Source organism: Orcinus orca, chromosome 3 (assembly GCF_937001465.1).
Source record: "Orcinus orca chromosome 3, mOrcOrc1.1, whole genome shotgun sequence".
NCBI classification, from domain to species: Eukaryota; Metazoa; Chordata; class Mammalia; order Artiodactyla; family Delphinidae; genus Orcinus; species Orcinus orca.
In genome coordinates, this window is record NC_064561.1 from 16,401,178 (window position 1) to 16,421,957 (window position 20,780).

At 48.3% G+C, this 20,780-nt stretch overlaps 2 protein-coding genes across 8 annotated transcripts in view; one reads left to right on the top strand and one right to left on the bottom strand.

Annotated features, from left to right (window-relative positions):
- The window catches only part of SNAP47 (synaptosome associated protein 47), a 64,865-nt gene extending 63,793 nt beyond the window's left edge, over positions 1-1,072 (bottom strand). For 2 of the 4 annotated variants that reach the window (XR_007476732.1, XM_049708449.1), the window contains exon 1: positions 158-652. Coding sequence is in view for 2 of the 4 variants with exons in the window: in XM_049708449.1 (XP_049564406.1) it covers positions 158-316 (159 nt within the window). In the remaining 2 variants the exon portion in view is untranslated. Of the gene's footprint in view, positions 1-157; positions 653-934 lie in introns of those variants that run through there. The other 2 variants (XM_033413526.2, XM_004284037.4) reach the window with 2 other exon arrangements.
- JMJD4 (jumonji domain containing 4) lies at positions 593-5,871 on the top strand. Of its 4 annotated transcripts, none has more exons than XM_004284065.4 (6): positions 593-1,036; positions 1,293-1,458; positions 3,531-3,656; positions 4,006-4,273; positions 4,851-4,997; positions 5,448-5,871. In XM_004284065.4, the coding sequence occupies exons 1-6, from the start codon at positions 772-774 to the stop codon at positions 5,748-5,750; spliced, it is 1,275 nt and encodes a 424-aa protein (XP_004284113.2). In that variant the 5' UTR covers positions 593-771; the 3' UTR covers positions 5,751-5,871. The 4 variants fall into 4 exon arrangements, with proteins under 4 accessions (XP_004284113.2, XP_033269425.2, XP_033269424.2 ...); XM_033413534.2 differs by having other exon boundaries at positions 5,505-5,871; XM_033413533.2 differs by having other exon boundaries at positions 4,042-4,273.
- Positions 5,872-20,780: the final 14,909 nt, after the last annotated feature.

Sequence of the window (20,780 nt, forward strand, 5' to 3'; positions counted from 1 at the left end):
GGCCCTTGTGCCTCTCTGGTAGCCCAGCCCACATCCCACCACCTTCCGTAGTCCTTGGAGCATTGAAAAGAGGAGGAGTCCTCACTTCGGCGGTAGCGTTAGGAGGGACCCTGACGGAAGAGCACAGGCCCAGCTGCAGACTGGAGACACGCCTTACCTGAGTCGCGGGGGAGGCGCGAAGTCGACAAGACTGGGGGCCGACACCGTTCAACAATCTCTGAAGCCGCGGGGGCGGGGGAACCTGGAGCTGGGAGGATCGTGCTGTGGGCCGCTCCTGTGCCTGCGCCGGGTGAGGGCCGTAGAATGCAGCGAGCATGCGCCCAAGAACTGGCTCGCCGTGTTTCAGGCTCGGCCAGGAACTTAGACCGCGGGCTCTAGGTTCCGCTCGAGTGCTCCGGGACGACCGCGGCCTATGAGTGTCTGTACCTCGCCGCTTTCGCTCTGGCCGGCGCGGGGCTGTGAGGCGCGGGTGCTCAGAGCGTGTACTCCGGAAGCAGGTTTAACAAATACTTCCTTTTTCACCTCCCTGTTTAAAGAGCAGAGAAGTGGGAAGCCGGAAGCCGGATTCTGGGCCTCCAGAAGCACTCCGTCCCCAGCAGCTCCTCCGACTCCGCGCAGCCTCTGTGACCGTCCCGCAGCCCTCCTTGTGCCCTGCAGCTCCTCCGACACCCCCCCCCGAGCCCCGCCCTGTTCCCGGCAGCCCTCCAGATCCCCCCGGCAGACTCCCACCCCACTCATCCCGCACGCCAGGGACGGCGAACCTGGCCCGGGATGGACAGGGAGGCGCGCGTGTTCGCCGAGAGCCACTTCCGAGGCCTTGAGGGGTGTCTCCCCCGCAGGGTCTGCCCGAAACTGGACCGCGTGGACTTCATCGAGAAGCCGGACTCCTTTTCCTACGCCGACTTTTTCAAGGGTTACCTGCTCCCTAACTTACCCTGTGTTTTCTCCAGCGCCTTCACCGAGGGCTGGGGCAGCAGGAGGCTCTGGGTGACACCCAGTGGAAAGCCCAACTTCGATTATCTGCTTCAGAACTATGGTAAGGACTGAGCGCGAGTGCCCCGGGCAAGAACAGCATGGAGTGCAAACACAGGACTAGACTCTTAGGTCGGACTGTGAGGGAGGGCGCAAATGAGGACAGCCACAGAGGGCTTGAGGGAGGCAAGGCATGAGTCACTCCCCAGAAGAATTCACCTGGAGACGGTGTAGCAATGAGTTGGAGGGCAGACAGGGTCAGGGAGGATTGACAGGCTGGAGGACTCAGAAAAGTCTTGTCCCTGACCCTTTCCTTTCAGGAGACGTGGTTGTACCTGTTGCAAATTGTGGGGTCCGGGAATACAACTCCAACCCCAAAGAACACATGACCCTCAGGGACTACATCAGCTACTGGAAAGAGTACATTCAGGGAAACTACTCCTCTTCACGGGGCTGTCTCTATCTCAAAGACTGGCATCTGTGCAGGTAAAGGAGCCTGGAGCACTGGCCACAGCACTGCTTTTCAGTTCTGAGTGAGCCCTGGCTGCACACGGAGGAGCTCATCTTTTCCCCAGTTCGGAATTTAACCCACTTTCCTCGGCCTGGTTGGAAGTGTCATTCTCTCCAATCATGGCCATCTCACCATGCCTGCACAGGCTTGGTTGCTATGAGGAATGTGGGCCTGGCAGAGGCACAGATGGGCTATGGTTACTCACCTCTTCTTTGTCACATTTGCCCAGAACCATGCTTGTCAGCTTCACCTCCATCTAACTGGCAGCATCCAGCCTTTGCCTGTTCTCTCAGATGCCCCTGGGACCAGCCTCCCCTGTCCAGACCTACTTCTCCAAGTCAGGCCTGTTATCATCCACCTTGGCTGTTGCCAGTCTCCAGACTAGCTGCCCCGCCTCAAGTCCTGCACCCCACTGCTAAAGTCCAAGTGAGCTTTCAAGCAGGACTGTGCCCCAACCATTTAAAATCTCCATCACTAACAAGCAATGCCAACTCTTTAACAAGGCCTTCCGAGATCTGTTGCCACTACCATATGCTTCTTCCACCTGGGGAGCTCAAAGGATGTGCTCTGAGAAACGCCTCGCTCTTGAAGGCAGCCCCACCCCTTCTGCTGGCCTTCCCACTCTCTGAGGTGGTCCTTAGGTTTTGTAGCCATTTCCCCTGCCAGGGGTATGCTTTTCACAAGCAGAGAGGAGGTCCTAGTCAGACCCCCGCCATCTAGCACAGGGCCCTGGCACCGATCAGGTGCTCATTTAATGAATGAGTGAACAGTGGAATTCTTGTTTTGCTGATGCAGGAACTAAGACTCAAAAAAAAAAAAAAAAAAAAAATTCAGGCCCTTGTGATTCCCAAGAGCAATCCAAGAGTACATGAAGGGCACGAGCATCCTGCTCAAAGTTTGCCCTTGGTACTGTCTGCCACACAGCTTCTTACTTGTCAGAGAGACCTGGCCCGGCAGACAGTCACTAAGATGCAACCAGACTCTGGTCCTAGACTTCACGGACTCATATTCCAACAGCACAGATGGACTCATAGATTCAGACACTCATGCACTGTGAATTTGTGCTTCAGATAAGCAACGAGTAGTTTTTTGGGTATAAGTATGTCCCAGGTATTACAAGGGGCATACTTATCCTAGAAACTTGTTCACTGTTTATTTGAAATTCAGTCTTGAGGAAGTGTCTTGTGTTTTCCTTGGCAACCCAAAAATAAAAAGAACAAAGGAAGGCCTGGATCAGGCACGCAGGGGTAGCCACATGGGAGGTGATATCTGAGCAGGGTTTTGAACGATAAGCAGGAGACTGTCACTGTACAAAGGCATGGCAGCGGAGGGACCTGCATGGTGTTCTGGGGAACTACTGGTGGTTTGGCACTACTAAGGCTCTCCCCTGTCATGGGCTCTGACCGAGAGTGTTGTGTGACCATGTTGGTAGAACTGCACTCTCCCTTGGGCTGGTTTAGAATGCTCCTCTGTTTGGGACCCCATTGGTTGGGTTGTGGGGATGGATCCAGGGAAGTGAGGGGTTGAAAAGGACCTCCGTGTACCTGGGCTGTCCTCACGCCTGGGCCTGTGGCTTTGAATCTTCTCGGCAGAATCAAGGTCACTGGTGTGGTTAAAAAAGTGGAGGAGGCCCCCAAATTCTGGAAACCAGCATGATGCAGATGATGCATTTAAACCCCAGCTCAGCCCGAAGCTGAAATCCTGGAATGGGTGTGGGAGTGGCCAGGAACATCTAGGTCACTGCCTGTACAAGTTGTCTAGGCTGTGTCACAGCACCCCCAAAACCATTTCATCTGCTTACAACTCTGGTTCAGTCATTTGGGCAGGGATCAGCTAGGGCTACTTGGGGCTGTGGTCATCTGGTGGCGGGTCTATGGCTGGGTGGTCTGAGGTGGCCCCACTTCTGGTGGTTGGTGCTGACTCCAGAAGGCAGGTCAGGGGTCATTCACATAATTTCAAAGCTCTCATGATATTTCATGCACTCAGGACGTGGGTGCCAGGAGGTTGGCTTGTAGCCACTTCTGTAGCTTCATGCCACTTTCTAAAGGGACTCCTCGGCGGAGGGCGTGTTCACCCTGCCCATATACTTCTCATCTGACTGGCTCAACGAGTACTGGGATGCCCTGGACGTGGATGACTACCGCTTCATCTACATGGGGCCCACCGGCACCTGGTAACCGCCTGTCTGCTCCCACCCACCATCCTACACCCCGTCCCTGGTCACTCTCCTGAACCTTCCTGCTGGTGTGTCAGCTCTTGCCCAGAGCCTCTCAGAGATTCCTGTTAGCCACGTAATGGAGTCGGCTGCCAGGTCTGGCATTTCTAAGCCCACTTATCTCTTTCCTCTGTGGAAAGAGCTCGTGCACCTCCTGTGTGATGTTCTGGGGTGGGGGAGGCTTGGCCCTCCCACCTGGCTCACAGGCCAGGTGTGAGAGCTGGGGACCACTGAGCCTGGCCAGTCTACTCAGAAGAAGCAAAGCCCACATCCAAGCCACACAGCACCAACAGAAGCTCTCGCACAGGTCGCCGTTCCATGCTGACATTTTCCGCTCCTTCAGCTGGTCCGTCAACATCTGCGGGAGGAAAAAGTGGTTCTTCTTCCCACCGGGGCAAGAAGAAGCCCTGCGGGATTGCCACGGTAGCCTGCCCTACGACGTGACCTCCCCCACACTCCTGGATAGCCGCCTACACCCCATGCGAGATCACTGTAGCCCCCCACTGGAGGTCACACAGGAGGCAGGCGAGATGGTGTTTGTGCCCAGTGGGTGGCACCATCAAGTCCACAACCTGGTATGCTGGGCACTCCCTACCCCATGTGCTGTGGCCCAGATGGGTCAGGGAGACAGGCCACAGGGCTCCACTGAGCTGACTCTTACCCCCGTTCACCTGTGCCCCTTGGCCTGCTCAGCAGCTCTTCTTGCCCTCGGCACCTTCCTAAATGCGTTCCTGCAGAGAGAGGGCTGAGCCCACCCGCCCTGATCCCATAGAGTGGGCAGGCTGTCCCTCTGGGAGAGCCTGGGTATGGGATGGGGCAGGCCATGGGCAAGGCTGGTACTGCGTGTGGCTATATTGGTTCCCTGCACGCAGCACTGCTGAGGGCCCCCAGCCTCTTTCCCTCCCTCCCATGTTGCTTTCCTGGGCAACAGTGGGCAAGGGGTCCACACACTGTGGTGTCCCAGCCCTTACGGAGCCCCATTCTGGGCTAATTGTGGATTCAAATGATCCCAGCTCCCTCTTCTCTGCTGGCTCCCATTGGGAGATGGAAGCAGCTCCTCCCAGCGGAGGAAAGCTGAGAGGACCTCAGGACGGGGAGGGGATGGTGCCCCCTGTGGGCTCACGGGGACAGCCTGTGCCCTACCCCTTCCAGGAGGACACTATCTCCATCAACCACAACTGGGTCAACGGCTGTAACCTGGCCAACATGTGGCACTTTCTGCAGCAGGAGCTCTGTGCTGTGCAGCAGGAGATCATTGAGTGGAGGGACAGCATGCCCGACTGGCACCACCACTGCCAGGTGGGACAACTGGTCTGAGCAGGAGGGGGGCACAGGATGAGGCTCACCAGGGCTATCTATAGTGGGAGGATTGGTAGGGGGCTCACCTGAACCAGGACCACAGTCAAGGGCAAGAGGGTGCTCACCTGGCCCAGGGCGTCAGTGTGGGGAGGGTATGGAAAAGCCCCAGGACAGCCTGCAGTCTTAAGGGAGGGTGTGGTCTCTAAGGTCGGATCTGTAGTCTTGGGGGCCTGGTGGCAACCAGGCCTACCTATTTGAGTGAGGGTTCTGGGGCTTTCAGGCTGCAGGACTCAGACCCATTTGATCACTGGCTGGCCCCCAGGTGTCTCCATCCTCGAGGACTGGACTGTGTCTCAGGGCCCTTTGTAGCCTAGACTCGATGCAGGGTCAGCAGAACTTGCCTAGAGCTGTGAGTGAGCAGCAGCTCACTGGTTGTTCTTTCTGGCCCAGGTCATCATGAAGTCCTGCTCCGGGATTAATTTCGAGGAATTTTATCACTTCCTCAAGGTCGTTGCTGAAAGGAGGCTTCTCCTCCTGGCGAAGGGGATGGGTCCTGGCAAGGTGGAGGGCGGCAAGGGCACCAGGCTGGGCCCCCAGCAGGCCGCTTTTGACATTTGCCGCATAGCTGAGGTGCTGGAGTCCGTCGTGGCCCACCCTGACTTCCAGAGAGTGGACACCAGTGCATTCTCACCACGGCCAGAGGAGCTCCTACAGCAGCTGGAGGAGGCTGTGGCCACCACCACATCCCTTTAGTGCATGCTGCAAGGATCAGGTGCAGCACATCCTTGGGGGACCCTGGAGGCACCAGTGTGGAAGGCAGTCACCCTGTGCAAGGGTCCCTTCTGGAAATAAAGCTCTGTCCTCCTTTGTGGCCTGGGATGTGTCACCTCCTTGTTGAACTGTCACCTCGGCGTCCCAGGCACAATTCCTGCTCTTTGGGGTCTGATATGTCCTGGCTGTCTCTTGGCATCCCTGGGGCCCCGATGCCTGTCCAGAGGGTCCAGGCTCCTTGTCCTCGTGAGGCCCAGCCAGGACTGGGAACTGGATCCGGTGAGGGGGGGTGCATGGGGAGGTGTTGGTCATTTGGACCCACAGCAAGGAGGCTGGAAATGTGCTGGGGACTCAGGAGTGGGGGTGGCATGTGGCTAGGTTTTCTTCTCCCCCACCCCCCAGCCTTCCCTCAGCAAAGGCCAGCATCCAAGCTGACAGGCCTCCCATCCTCAGCAGTGCAGGGCAGCTGGCTCGTCTGGCAGGGCCCCCTCTGCAGTAGCACCACATCCCTGCATGAGTCCACACATCTCCCACTGGAGCAAGACCATCAGTGGGAGGGTCTGGGCCCCAAGGCAGCCCCAAGACCAAAGGCCTGTGTCTCTATCCCACACTAGAACCACCTGTGCCCACCTCCTCCCCAGCAGGATCCTAAGCCAAGGATGTCTGTTGGTCAGGGCTCTAGGCCTCGTGTGCTGTCCTTCATGCAAGCCCCGCAAGTGTCATAGGTACATCATTGACGTGCCGCTTGGGCCGTGCTGCCAGTAGGGCAAGGCAAAGCACCAGTGAGTTCATCCCCCTCCTGCTTGCTACAGCACCACCTTTCCCCTTCAGAGACTAAGCCAACCCTAGCAGCTGCATACCCAGTGAGGGAGAGGGCCTTGCCCAAGGTCTCCCTGCAGGCCAGGTAGGGCCCAAAAGGCCAGCTGGAACCTGGGCCTCTTCCACACTTCATACACCTGTTCTGCACCATACTACTTCAACTCATTGAACACCCACTATCCGCCATCTAAAGTCACTTTGCAAACAGTGTTTGATTCAACAACGACTCTTTGTGCACTCATTCTGCCCCGTCCAGAATTTTTTGTCATTGCAGACTCTTTACACTTGTATGTACTATCCAGTTTCCACTTCTTGCACACCTATATTACACCCAATAGTCAGAGTTTCAGGATTCTCCAGAGAAATGGAACCAATAGAGTATGTGTAGAAAGAGAGGTGTTAAGGGCTGTTGATTGTTAAATCTGCAGGATAGGCTGGAGACCCAGGGAAGAGTTGACCTTGCGGTCTTGAGTCTGAAGGCTGGAAACTCAGGCATGGTTTCTGTGTTGCAGTCTAGAGGCAGAAATGCTTCTTTGGGAAACCTAGGTCCTTTGCTCTTAAGATCTTCAACTGATTCGATGAGGCCCACCCACATTATGGAAGGTAATCTGCTTAAAGTCTGTTGAGTTCACAGCAACATCCAGACACTGGCATTTAGCCAAACAACTGTGCACCATGACCTGACCACACTGGCACATAAAATGCACCATTGTAATCACTCCCCGCGTATTCACTGGTCACTCTGCTTCATCCAGTGCCCACTTCTTATGATATTGACCAGTGTCTCCTTGCTCACTCACTGTGCAATTCAAAAGCCAATGACTGTCATTTCCATTTGACTTCACACTTTGCACACCTCTGCCATTCAGTGTTTACACACTCACCATGTGCAGTTCAACAGCCAATCTATGCATGTGCATCCCACTTTCACTCCAGCACACTCTTGCAGCATTTAACAATTGCTCCTCCCATGCTCACCATCAAATTTTCTATTCTCACACACCCACTGTGTGCTATTCAACAAAGTCTTGTTGCACCCACTGCAAGAGTCACTGAATACTCCCTGGGGCCATGTTATCAACTACTCTTCACTATTCTTCCAGCTTCCCCTCCTATACAGCCACTGTGTGCCATTTAAGTCAGTGCTTGCGCACTCACTGCAAAACAACTACTCTTTTGCACGTTTCTGTCAACTTATCAATCTTTCCTTGCACATTCTGCGCCATCCTAATTCCACTAAGCCATCAATAATCAACTTTGCAATTGCTATCTGTAGTTCAACAACCATTTGCTCCATTTTGCTCTATTCTGTGTCCGCTTCTTGCACTTCCACTTGCATTCAACAGTCACTTGCACAAATCACTTAGGGCCTGGCAGAGGTGAGCCCTGCTCTGTGTCTGAGTGACAGAGCCGTCACGGAGGAAAAGGTAGCTCAGAATTGCCCTGCATTTCATCTGTCTCTTGCCTTTATAGGCTGTATATTTAGGGGATGTTACTGAAAATAGGTGACAGGGTGCAGGCTGAAGGCTGTATAGGGTCTCAGGGGCTCCCTCCCTGTGCCTGGCATTAGCCCTTTAGCTTCCAATCCTGGGAGAAGCCCCAGGAGGGCACTCAGGTGAGTGCAGGGCAGTGTGTGTTTCCCACCCAGATTGGAAGCACTGTAGTGTTTAATTGGTAGAGCTGTGTCTGTGCTGCCCATGGATTGTTGGTCCTGGTGGTACACCTCCTCCCCTGCTTATCAGGCTGCATCTTTTAGCCCTTCCGACATGAAAGGTTGACATCCCCTTGACATAACCAAAGTACATTCATCAGGCCCCAGCCAGAGAGGAGTGACCTGATGTACCTGATCAGTGTACCTGATGGTGGACTGGGGGCCATCTAGGGCATTTCTGGGTTAAAACAATTATACAGGGCATTGCAGGGATGCTTATAGAATGACACCCAGCTATAGGCCTAAACTCTGCATCACAAATCTTTCCCCTGGATAAGAAATAAGCAGGAAAAGGAATTCTGAAGTCAGAGGAGTATTCAAATTTAGGTAAAGTGCTGACCTTGGTGGGGAGGGATGATGAAAAATCCTGCCTGCCCTCAGTCTGTTTGCAAATAATCTTCCTCTGGCTTTTTCCTTTCCATGTTGTATTTTTTTTTTTTTTTTTTTACCATTTTCCCCACTTAGGGCTTATAGAATTCCAGAGTTTGACCTACAGTTTCCTAATTGGTGGTCAAAAGATACCTCAGCGAGAGAAGCAAAAAGCTCTCGCCAGAGTGTAGAAAAGCAGCCATTGTCCTGGGACAGGAAATGGTCCTGGCAAGAGTTACTTTTAAAGATGCCCAGTTTTCAGTGGTTGTTGCTATGCCTGTGAAAGTACCTTCAACCTCCCTCCAAGCCCCCTGAGTTCTGAGGGGCTTTCTCAGCTCCTTGCCCAGTTTAATGATACTGAAACAAACATCTCTGTGAAAGATGGACTTGGGCATGTCCTTCAGAGAAGGGTAGCTGGCCCTTCCTACTTCTCCCACGTACAATAAACTGATGGCCCTAAAGACTTATTGAATGAAGAGTGAGAGTATCTATCTCTTTTGAAACACAAGAAATGAAAGAACAAAACCACAACTCCCAGGCTATAGTAGAAATGGGATTTTAATATAATATTCCAGTACAGCTTTTGCTATTTACAACTATAGTAAACCTTTTTTTTACCTTTTATACAAAAAAATCAATCACCCTCTCACCTCCTCTGAACTATTCCCTTCCCACTGACCCCATCTCCTGTGGTCTCATAAAGTCCTTGGTGTCTGGCACTTGCAGTGGCACCAGACAACATCAGTGGGACTCAGCTGCCCCTCACCTGGTGAAGAGCAAGGTATGTGAAGTGGGGTCTCTCCTCTACTGGGGGAGGGGGGTAGGTAAGTCCATCACTCTCAGTTGGCCTTGATGGAATCTAGCCTGAGAACGCGGTGGGAGGCAGGGCCAGGACCCCTGGGAGGGTAACAGGCAGGTGCTGTAAGTCATGAAGATAGAACTGAAGTTGTCAGACCCATTGGGTGCGTGAGTGTTCTGGGATGCCTGTGGGCACAGATGACAACGACTGGTACCTGTGAAGCAATGAGAGACGTGTACAGAGGGCAATATCTGGCAGCAGGCAGGGCACTGTGCCCATTGGTAGTGCTCCTCAGCTAAACTTAACTAGCCTTCTGGTTCCCAGAGAGCAGAAGGCAACTAAGGCAGTAAGAAGGTCCACAGGAGTCCAGGTCAGCCTGTCAACTGTTAGGTGTCATACCCAGCCAGAAGAGGTTCAGTGGTGAAACAAGCCTGGAGGTGGCCTGGGCTGTCACGTTGGGAGCACGGTGCCTGTCTGGCCTGGGCCACTCCAGTCTGTAAGTTTTTAGCTCACCCTGGAGAGGGTGATCCTGAGGCTAGCTAGTGCCAGGAGTCAGTTAGAAGATGCCCTTTGTGAACCAGAAAAAGAGCAAAGTAAACCTAAAAAATAAACATTAGAGCCGAGATGAATAGAATAGGGAACAACACAACAATAGAGAAAATCAACAAACTAAAAGTTTTTTCTCTGAAAAAATGAAAAAATTGATGAACCTTTAGCTAGATTGATTAAGAAAAAAGTAGAGAAGACTCAAGTAACTAAAGTCAGAAACAAAGTTGGGACAACACTACCAACCCCACAGGAATAAAAGGGTTTATAAGAAACTGAACAATTATACACCTACAAATTGCATACTCTAGATGAAATGGGAAAATTCTAACAAGCACACAAATTACAAAACCGGTGAATCCTACCAAACATTTAAAAACTAACACCAATTCTTAAACTCTTCCAATAAGTAAAAGAGGAGGGAACACTTAGGATTTCTGTGAGAGCAACATTACACTAATACAAAAGCTAGACAAAGATCTCACAAGAAAAATCTAGAGACCAATATCCCCCTTGAGTATAGATGCAAAAATCCTTGATAAATACTAGCAAACAGAATCCAGCAGCATATTAAAGGATTATGCATCATGGTCAAGTGGGATTTATCCCAGGGGTTAAAGTACTGCTCGATATATGAAATGCAATCTATACCACATTAGTAAAATGAAGGGGGGAAAAATCCACACGATCATCTCAACTGATGAAGAAAAGGCATTTGACAAAAGCCAACACGCTTTCAGAATAAGAGAACTCAATAAGTAGAAATAAAAGGGAACATCCTCAACATGATAGAGGACATGTATAAAACCCCACAACTAGCATCATGTTCAGTTTTGGAAGACTGAAAGCTTTCTTCCTAAAATCAGAAACAAGACAAAGACATCCACCTTTACCACTTCTATTCAACATTCATTTCATTGGAGGCTCTGGCCAGAGCAATTAGGCAAGCAAAGCAAAAAGCATCCAAATTGGAAAGTAGGAGGTAAAATTATTTACAGATGACAAAAGTTTATATGTAGAAAATCCTAAAAAATTCACACACATACACACAACTGTTAGAGCTAGCAAACGAATTCAGTCAAGCTGCAGGATCAATGGAATAGAAATTGAGACTTAAAAATTAAACCCATGCCAGTGGATTTTTCAACAAAGGCATTAAGACCATCCAATGAAGGAAAAACAGTCTTTCTACAAATAGCATTGGGAAAACTGGATATCCCAGTTTTCAACATGCAAACAAGTGGAGTTGGAACCTTATCTCACACCATATGCAAAAATTAACTCAAAATGGATCCAAGAGCTAAAATTCCAAAACCCTTAGGGGAAAGAAAACAAACAAACAAACATAGAGGCCAATCTTTATGCCCTTTGATTTAGCAATGGTTTCTTAAACATGACACCAAAGGTACAAGCAACAAAATATAAAACAAATGGACTTCATCAGAATTGGAAGGCAATTGGACTGATATACAGCTAGTCAACCCAGCAGACCAGTGCCCAAGGCCAAGTCCAGGATGTCCAAGACAAACAGCTGATTGACCTGGCAGCCCAGTGCCTGAGGCCAAGTCTTGGATGCTCAGGAGCCCACGTCAGACTGCTGGTCACTTGGAACCTGGCACCCAGGGCCGAGCTCAGGATGGATAACTCGCCAACCCAGCAGCCTAGTGCCCAAGACCAAGTCTGGGAAAACTGGTACAAACAACTGATTGACCCAGCAGCCCAGCACCCTAGGTGGGATCCTCTGGGTGGACAGCTGGCTGACCCAGGACTCTGAAGTCTAAGGCCAAGTCTTGGACACCCAGGAGGCTCAGAATGAATAGCCCAGTCTATTCAGCAGCCTGGAAACTCTGGCCAAGTCCAGGATACCCAGAACAAACAGCTGGTAGACCTGGCAGCCTGGCACTTGACATAAAGTTCAGAAGGCCCAGGATGGACAGCTGGTTGACTTGGTTACCCAGAGCCCCAGGCCAAGTATGGAATGTCTAAAGCAAACTACTAGTTGACATGGCAACCTGAATCCAGAGGCTAAGTTTGGGATGCCCAAGATTGATGGTTAGACAGGCCGGTATCCTGGTGCCCAAGGCCAAGTCCAGGATGCCCATCCTGGACTGTGTTCAACCCGGCAGTCCAGCACCTGAGGTCAATTTTAGGATGCCCAGGATGAGCAGCTGGTTAAACCAGCAACCTGTCTTGTGAGGCCAATTCCAGGATGACTGTTGGCCCCCCAGTCTGGTGCCAGTGCCAAGACAGGGACACTCAGAACAGGCAACTGGCCAACCCAGTGCCCGAGGCCAAGTCCAAGATCAGAATGAATGGCTGGTCCATCTGGTATCTCAGTGCCTGAGGCCAGTTCGTGACTCCTGGGACCAGAAAGGTGGTCTACCCAGCAGACAGTCACCCAAGGAAAGTTTTGAATGACCAGGATACATATCTGTTTGACTGGGCAGCCCCATGCCTGAGGCTAAGTCCAAGACATCCAGAATGCCTGGGACAGACAGCTGTTTGATTCAGCAGCCTGTTACCTAAGGCAAGTTCAGGGTGCCAGGCAGCTGGTTGACCTGGATGCTCATCACCTGATGCCAGATATGGGATGCCTGGGACAAACTACTGGTCAAAACAGCAGCCTGATTCCAGAGGGCAAGTCTGGGACAAAAAGTTGGTTGAGCAGGCAGCCCAGGGCCAAGGCCAAGGCTGGGACACCTTGGAAAGATGGGTGATTGACCTGGCAGCCAGGTGCTAGAGGCCAAATCTAGGATGATTGGATCAGACAAGTCAACACGACAGCTTAAAGCCTGAGGCCAACTCCAGGATTCCCAGAAAGGACAGTGGTCTCCTCACACATTGGCACTAGAGGTCAAGTCCAGGATGCCTGGGACAGACAGCTGGTTGACATGGCAGCCTGGCACAAAAGGCCAAGTCTGGGACACCCTGGAAAGACAGCTGGCCGACCCAGCAATGTGGTGACCAAGGCCAAGTCTGGGATGCCCAGGACAAACAGCTCTTCAACCCAGAAGACCAACGCCCAAGTCCAAGTCTGGGAGGCCTAGGGAAAACAGCTGGTAGACACAGCAGCTCAGTGCCCAAGGCCAAGTCTAGGACATATGGGACAAAGAGCTGGATGATTCAGTATCCCAGCACCCAAGATTAAGTCTGGGAGGCCCAGGACATACAGGTGGTCAACTAAAGTCAGGCACTAGAGGCCAAGTCCAGGACACTTGGGATGGACGGCTGGTTGACCCAGTAGTACAGTATCCAAGGCCAAGTTCAGGAAGCCTGAGATGCCAGTGATAACTCGATCTGGCAGCTCAGTGCCCAAGGCCAAGTCTGGGACCCTCCAAGACACACAGGACACCCAAGTCAACCCAGCAGCCCAGTGCCTGATGCCAAGTCTAGGACTCCTAGGATTGTCAGCTGGTTTACCTGACAGTCTAGCACCCAACGCCAAGTCAGGGATACAAGGGATGCCCAGGATTGACATGTGGTTGATCCAGAAACTTGACACTTAAAGCCAAATCCAGTATGCCCAAACAGGACAGCTAGTCACCTGGCAGACCAGCACCTGAGGCCAAGTTTGGGATGCCCAGGTCAAAGAGCTGGTGAAACTGCCAACCAAATCCAGGACACTAGGGTGCTCAGGAAGGACAGCTTGTCGACCTGGCAGCCTAACACTGGAGGCCAAGTCTGGGATACTTCAAATTGACAGCTGGTCAACTCTTCACAACATCTGAGGCCACGTCTGAGACACCCCAGATAGATACCGGGTTGACCCAGCAGCCCAACACTGTACCACGTGTGTGATGCTTGGGAAAAACAACTGGTTTCACCTGGTAGCTGGGTGTCTGAGACCAAGTTCCCTATGCCACAGAATTCACAGTTCATCAACCCCACAGAACAGCACCAGAGGCCCAGTCCGGGGCACCTCAGACTACTGGTCAATGCAGCTCGATACAGGAGTCCAAGACTGTGATGCTTCTGAGGGACAGCTGGTCAACTTGGCAGCCCAGGGTCTGAGGCCAAGTCTGGAATGCCATGGGATGCACAGATGATCAACCTGGCAGCTCAGCATTCAAGGCCAAGTCTGGGACTCTCAAACAGTCCAGGACATCCTGAAAGGACTGCTGGTCAATCCAGTAGCCTGACCTGATGCCAAGTCTCAGACGTACAGGATACCCAGTATTGTGTGCTTGCTGACCCAGTAGCTCAGTGCCAGAGGCCACGTCTGGGAGGCCCAGGAAAGATATCTGGTCATGCTGGCACTCTGGCACCTAAGGCCCACTCAGAGTTGTCCAGGATGCCCAGGATAGACAGCTGTCCAACCCAGCAGCCTGAAGGCAGAGGCCAAGTGTAGGACCACCAGAATGGACAGCTCATTGGCCTGGCAGCCTGGTGCCTGAGGCAAAGTTTGGGATTTCCAAAATGCATGAGACAAACTGCTGGTCAACCCAAGCTTGTCACCAAAGGCCAAGCCGGGGATGTTTGAGACACAGAGCTGGAGAGCTTAGCTGCCTGGCACTATAGACCAAGTCCAAGACTTCCAGGAAGGCTGGGACAGACAGTTGGTTTACCTGGTAACCTGGTGGTGAGGTCAACTATGGAATGCCCAAGCTGGGCAACCTCAGACCTGCCGCCTGAGGCCAAGTTCAGGATGCCTGAAAAAAAGCTGAACTACCCAGCAGCTTGGTGCCCAAAGTTGTCCCAGTATCCTGGCACCCAAGGCCAAGTCTGGGATGCCCAGGACACCTGAGATTGACACCAGGTCAACCCAGCATCCCAACACTGAGACCAGATGTGAGATGAACAAAAAGCTGGTTGACTTGGAAGCATGATGTCTGAGGCCAGGATTTTGACAGCTGGGACAAACAGCTTGTTAACCCAGAAGCATGGTTCCTGAGGCCAAGACCAGGAAACAGGATGGATAGCTGGTCAACCCAGCAGCTTGGCACTTAAGGAAGGCCAATTCTGGGGCAGAGAGGAAGGACAGCTCATTAACCCAGAAAGCCAGTGCACAAGGCCAAATTAGAATGCATCAGACAAAGAGTTGGTTGACCTGGAAGCTTGGCTTACATGGCCAAAACCAGGACACTTGGGATAGACAGTTGGTTGACTTACCAGCCCAACACCTGAAACCAAGTTTGGGACATCCAAGATGGACAATCCAGCAGCCTAGCACATTAGGCCAAGTCTAGGATGTACCAGAATGACAGCTGGTCAACCTGGAAACAGGCACCTAAGACCAAGTCCAGGATTCCAGGATGGACAGCTGGTTGATCCAAAAGTCCAGAGCTCAAGACCAAGTGTTGGATGCCTGGGAAGCCTGGGAAAGACAGCTATTTGACATTGCAGCCTGACACTGGAGGCCAATTCCAGGACACCTAAGATGGACAGCTGGTTGGCCTGACTTCCTGGCTTCTGAGGCCAAGCTCAGGATGCCTCAGATAGACAGTTGGTCAACTCATTAGCCTGAATCTGGAGGCCAAGTCTAGGACACCCTGTTGACCTGGCAGCCCAACACTGGAGGTCAAGTCCAAGATGGACAAGTGGTCTACTCGGCAGCGTGGTGCCACAGCTCAAGTCCAGGATGCTAGGGATGGACACTTGGTCAATCCAGCAGCACTCTCTGAGGCCAAATCCAGGACACCCCAAATGGTAGGCTCGTCAACACAGCAGCCTGGCAACTGAGGCCAACTCAGGGATGCCCAAGATTGACATCTGGTTGAATTGGTGATCCTACATTGAAGGCCAAGACTGGGATGGACAATTGGTCGACTCAAAAGCATAGCATCTGAGGCCAAGTACATGACACCAGGGACAGACAGCTGGTCAACTCTAAGTCTGGGATGCTTGGGAAGAACTGCTGGTCATCTGGCACCCTGGAGTCCATGGTCAACTTTGGGATGGCTTGGAAGAAAAGCTGGTCACCCAGGCAGCCTGGCACTCAAGGCAAATAATTTGGTGATCTGGAAGCTTCAGATGGACAACTGGTTTACCAGTCCAGTGCTGAGGGAAAGTCCAAATGCCTAGGGCAAAGAGCTGGTTAACCAAACAGCCCATGCCTGTAAAGTTAAAAACTTTACTACATGTATTACAGAATGGTTATCAGTCTTATCCACTGAAAGAACAATGTGCAGTATGCAGCTTGTAAGTGGTATTTTAGAAAATAATTTCTTACAAGTCTCTTATACATATTACAACATGCATTACACATGGGGTATCACTTTCATTCACTGAAGAACACTACTGAAAATATCTTGCTGTTAGAAAAATGCCTTTATACAAGACTTTAAACATTTCATTACATGCATTACAGAATGGGTATCACATCAATTCACTGAATAATGTGCTAAATATAGCTTGCATGAAGCTTGTTAGAAACCACAAATTTCTTAAACACTTTGCTACATGCATTACAGAATAGTATCACTTGCTGAATGCAGTTTTCAAGTGGCTTATTAGAAACACTGTTATTAGTCTCTTAAACACTTTACAATATGCAGTAAAGAATGGGATTCCCTTCCATTCACTGAAAGAAAACTAAACTGAACACATCTTGCAAGTAGTTTGCTAGAAACACGTTTATTACGGTTTATTAAACACTTTAGTACATGCATTACAGAAAGGACATCATTTCCATTCATTGAGAGAACATTATGCAGAACACATATTGCAAGTGGCTTTTAAGAAACACTGTTGTTACAAGTCCTTGTTAGAAACAATTTTATTACAAGTCACATAAATACTTCACTACATGCACTACAGGATCTATTTCCATCCCTGAAAGAATACCATGCTGAAAGCAGCTTGCAAATAGTTTGTTAGAAAAACTTTCATTACTAGTCGCTTAAACACCTTACTAAATGCATCACAGAATAAATATCACTCCTATCCAATGAATAAACTCTGTGATAAACATGGTTTGCAAGTGTCTTGTTAGAAACACCTTTCTTACAAGAACTTAAAACACACACAGCATGCCTTAGTGAATGGGTATCACTTCCATTCACTGAAAGAAACTGCTGAACAAAGCTTGCTAGTAGGCTGAAAGGAACATCTTTATTACTTTTAAAAATAAACACATTACTACATGCGTTACAGAATAAGTATCACGTCCATTCAGTGAAAGAAACTGCACTGAACACAGCTTGCAAGTGTTTTCAGAAACAGTTTTATTATACGTCCTCTAAACAGTTCTCAAATGCAATACACAACAGGTATCAGTTTCATTCACTGAAAAAACACCGTAGCAAATGCATTTTGCAAGCAGCTTGTTAGAAACTCCTTGACTACAAGTTTCTTAAACACTTCACTCCATGCATTATGGAAGAATATCAATTTATTCAATGAATGAATACTGTGCTGAATATCGCATGCAAATACCTTTTTAGGAACACTTTTATTATGTCTCTTAAATAATCATGATATGCATTACAGAATGAGTATCACTTCCATGAACTGAAAAACAAATTGTGCTTGTGGTGCAACTTGCAAGTGGCTTGTTATAACCATCTTTACTTCAAGTATTGTAAACAATTCAGTATATGCGTTACAGAATGACTATCACTTCCAATCACGGAAAGAACACTGTATCAAACACATCTTGCAATTAACTTGTTAGAAACTATGACAAGTCTTGGTAACACTATACTACATGAATTAAAGAATGGATTTCACTTGCATATACTGAAAGAGTACCATGGTTAACACACCTGTGAACACCTCTATAGAAAAATCTTTAGTTCAATTTTTGACACAATTCTTTACAGTCATTATATAGTGGGTTTCACTTTCTTTCACTGAAAGAACTCTGTACTTAATGCATAATGCAAAGTAGCTTGTTAGAAATACCTTTATTACAAGATTCTAACCATATCACTACATGCCTTAGTGAACAGGAATCATTTCCATTCACTGAAAGAATACTCTACTGAATGCATCTGGCAAGCAGGTTGTTAGAAACACCTTTTATTACAAGTGTCTTACCATTTCACTTAATTTTTTAAAATTGAAGTGCAGTTCACGAAAATATTATATTAGTTTCAGGTGTACAACACAGTGATTCAATATTTTTATAGATTATGAACCATACAAAATTATTATAAAATATTGACTATAGTCCCTGTGCTGTACATTACATTCCACTGACTTATTTACTTTATAACTTGTAGTTTGTACTTCTTAATTCCCTTCACCTACTTTACCTCTTCCCCCACTCCTCCTCTCTGGTAACCAGTAGTTTATTATCTGTATCTGAGTAATTTTCTCTCTTGTTATATTTGTTCATTTGCTTTGGTTTTTTAAAATTCCACATATAAGTGAAAATATACAGTATTTGTCTTTGATTTATTTCGCTAAGACTTATACCCTCCAGGTTCATCCATGTTGTCACAAACGGCAAGATTTCATTCTTTTTTAAGGCTGAGTAATATTCCATTGTGTATACATACCACATTTTCTTATCCATTTATCTGTTGATGAACACTTAGGATGCTTCCACATCTTGAGTATTGTACTGCTGTAAACATTCAGGTGCATATATCTTTTTGAAATAGTGTTTTCATTTTCTTCAAATAAATACCCAGGAGTGTAATTGCTGGATTGTATGGTAGTTCTATTTTTAATTTTTTGAGGAACTGCCATGAAGTTTTCCATATTGGCTGTACCAATTTACATTCCCATCGCAGTGTACTAGGGTGCCTTTTCTCCACATCCACTTCAACACTTGTTATTTGTAGTTTTTGTTTTGTTTTGTTTTTGTTGTTGTTGTTGTTGTTTTGCAGTACGTGGGCCTCTCACTGTTGTGGCCTCTCCCATTGTGGAGCACAGGCTCCGGATGCACAGGCTCAGCGGCCATGACTCACGGGTCCAGCCACTCTGCAGCACGTGGGATCCTCCCGGACCGGGGCACGAACCCATGTCCCCTGCATCGGCAGGCGGACTCTCAACCACTGCGCCACCAGGGAAGCCCTTGTAGTTTTTTTGACAATAACATTCTACCAGGTATGAGGTGCTATCCCGTGGTTTTGATTTGCATTTCCCTAATGAGTAGTGATATTTGTTACTGAACCTGGACTTGGGTCCACTCACATGACACTCAGCAAAGTCAGTCTTATGACACTGGGTTGTGGTTAAGGAAAGTAAAGCATTTATTGCAGGGAACCAAGCAAGGAGAATCAGCAGCTCATGCTCAAAAAAGACCTGAACTCCTTGCTTGGCACCTTACAATAAAAGCTGTACCTTCCTTTAATACAACTCAGTATCAGCAGACTGGCTTTGCTGTGCATTTGGTGAGCAGACCCAATCTAAGTTCAGTAAAATGTTGATCATCTTTTCATGTGCCTGTTGGCCATCTGTAGGTCTTCTTTGAAAATATGCCTATTCAGGTCATCTTCCCAATTTTTTAATCAGATTTTTTTATATTGAGTTGTATGAGTTCTTTATATATTTTGGGATATTAATTCCTCATCTGACATATCATTTGCAAATATCTTCTCCCATTCAATAGGTTGACTTTTCAAATTGTTGATGGTTTTCTTCACTGTGCAAAACATTTTTAGTTAGATTTGGTCCCACCTGTTTTTTTGCTTTTGTTGTCCTAGCCTGAGGAGACATATCCAAAAAATGTTGCTAAGACCAGTGTCAAAGAGATTATTGCCCATGTTTTTTTCTTGGAGCTTCAGGTCATACATTTAAGTCTTCCATTCATTTTGAGTTTATTTTTGTGTATGATGTGAGAAAGTAGTCCAGTTTGATTCTTTTACATGTAGCTGTCTGGTTTTCCCAACAACATTTATTGAAGAGGCTGTCTCTTCCTCACTATGTATTTTTGCCTCCTTTGTCATAGATTAACTGACAATATATGCATGGGTTTATTTCTAGGTTGTTTATTTTGTTTCACTGATCTGTGTGTGTGTTGTGTGTGTGTGTGTGTGTGTGTGTGTGTGTGTGTGTGTGCGCCAGTACCATACTGTTTTGATTACTTAGCTTTGTAGTATAGTTTGAAGCCAGGGAGCATTCTTTTTTCAAGATTGCTTTGGTTATCTGGGGTCTTTTGTATTTAGGTACAAATTTTTGGATTGTTCGTTCTAGTTCTGAGAAAAATGTCATGGGTATTTTGATAGGAAATGCATTAAATTTGTAGATTGCTTTGGATAGTATGGACATTTTAACTATGTTAATTCCTACAATCCATGAACACAGATATCTTTCCATTTATTTGTATCATCTTCAATTTGCTTCAGTGTCTTATATTTTTCAGAGAACAGTACTTTCACCTCCTTGGTTAAATTTATTCCTATGCATTTTATTCTTTTCCTATGCATCTGCAAACAGTAACATTTTTACTTCTTCCCTTCCTACTTGGATGCCTTTTATTTCTTTTTCTTGTCTAATTGCTGTGGTTAGGTCTTCCAATACTATGTTAAATAGGAGTGGACATCCTTGTCTTGTTCCTGACATTACAGGATATTTTTCAGATTTTCACTATTGAGTATAATGTTGGCTCTGGGTTTGCCACAAATGGCCCTTATTATGTTCCCTCTATACCCATTTTGTTGATAGGTTTTACCATAAATGGATATTGAACTTTATCAAATAGTTTTCTGCTTCTATTTAGATGATGATATGATTTTCATGCTTCAGGGTGCTAATGTGGTGTATCACATTGATTGATTTGAGGATACTGCACCTTCCTTGCATTCTGAAATAAATCCCACTTAATCATGATGTAAGATCCATTTAATATATTGTTGAATTCAGATCGTTAATATTTTGT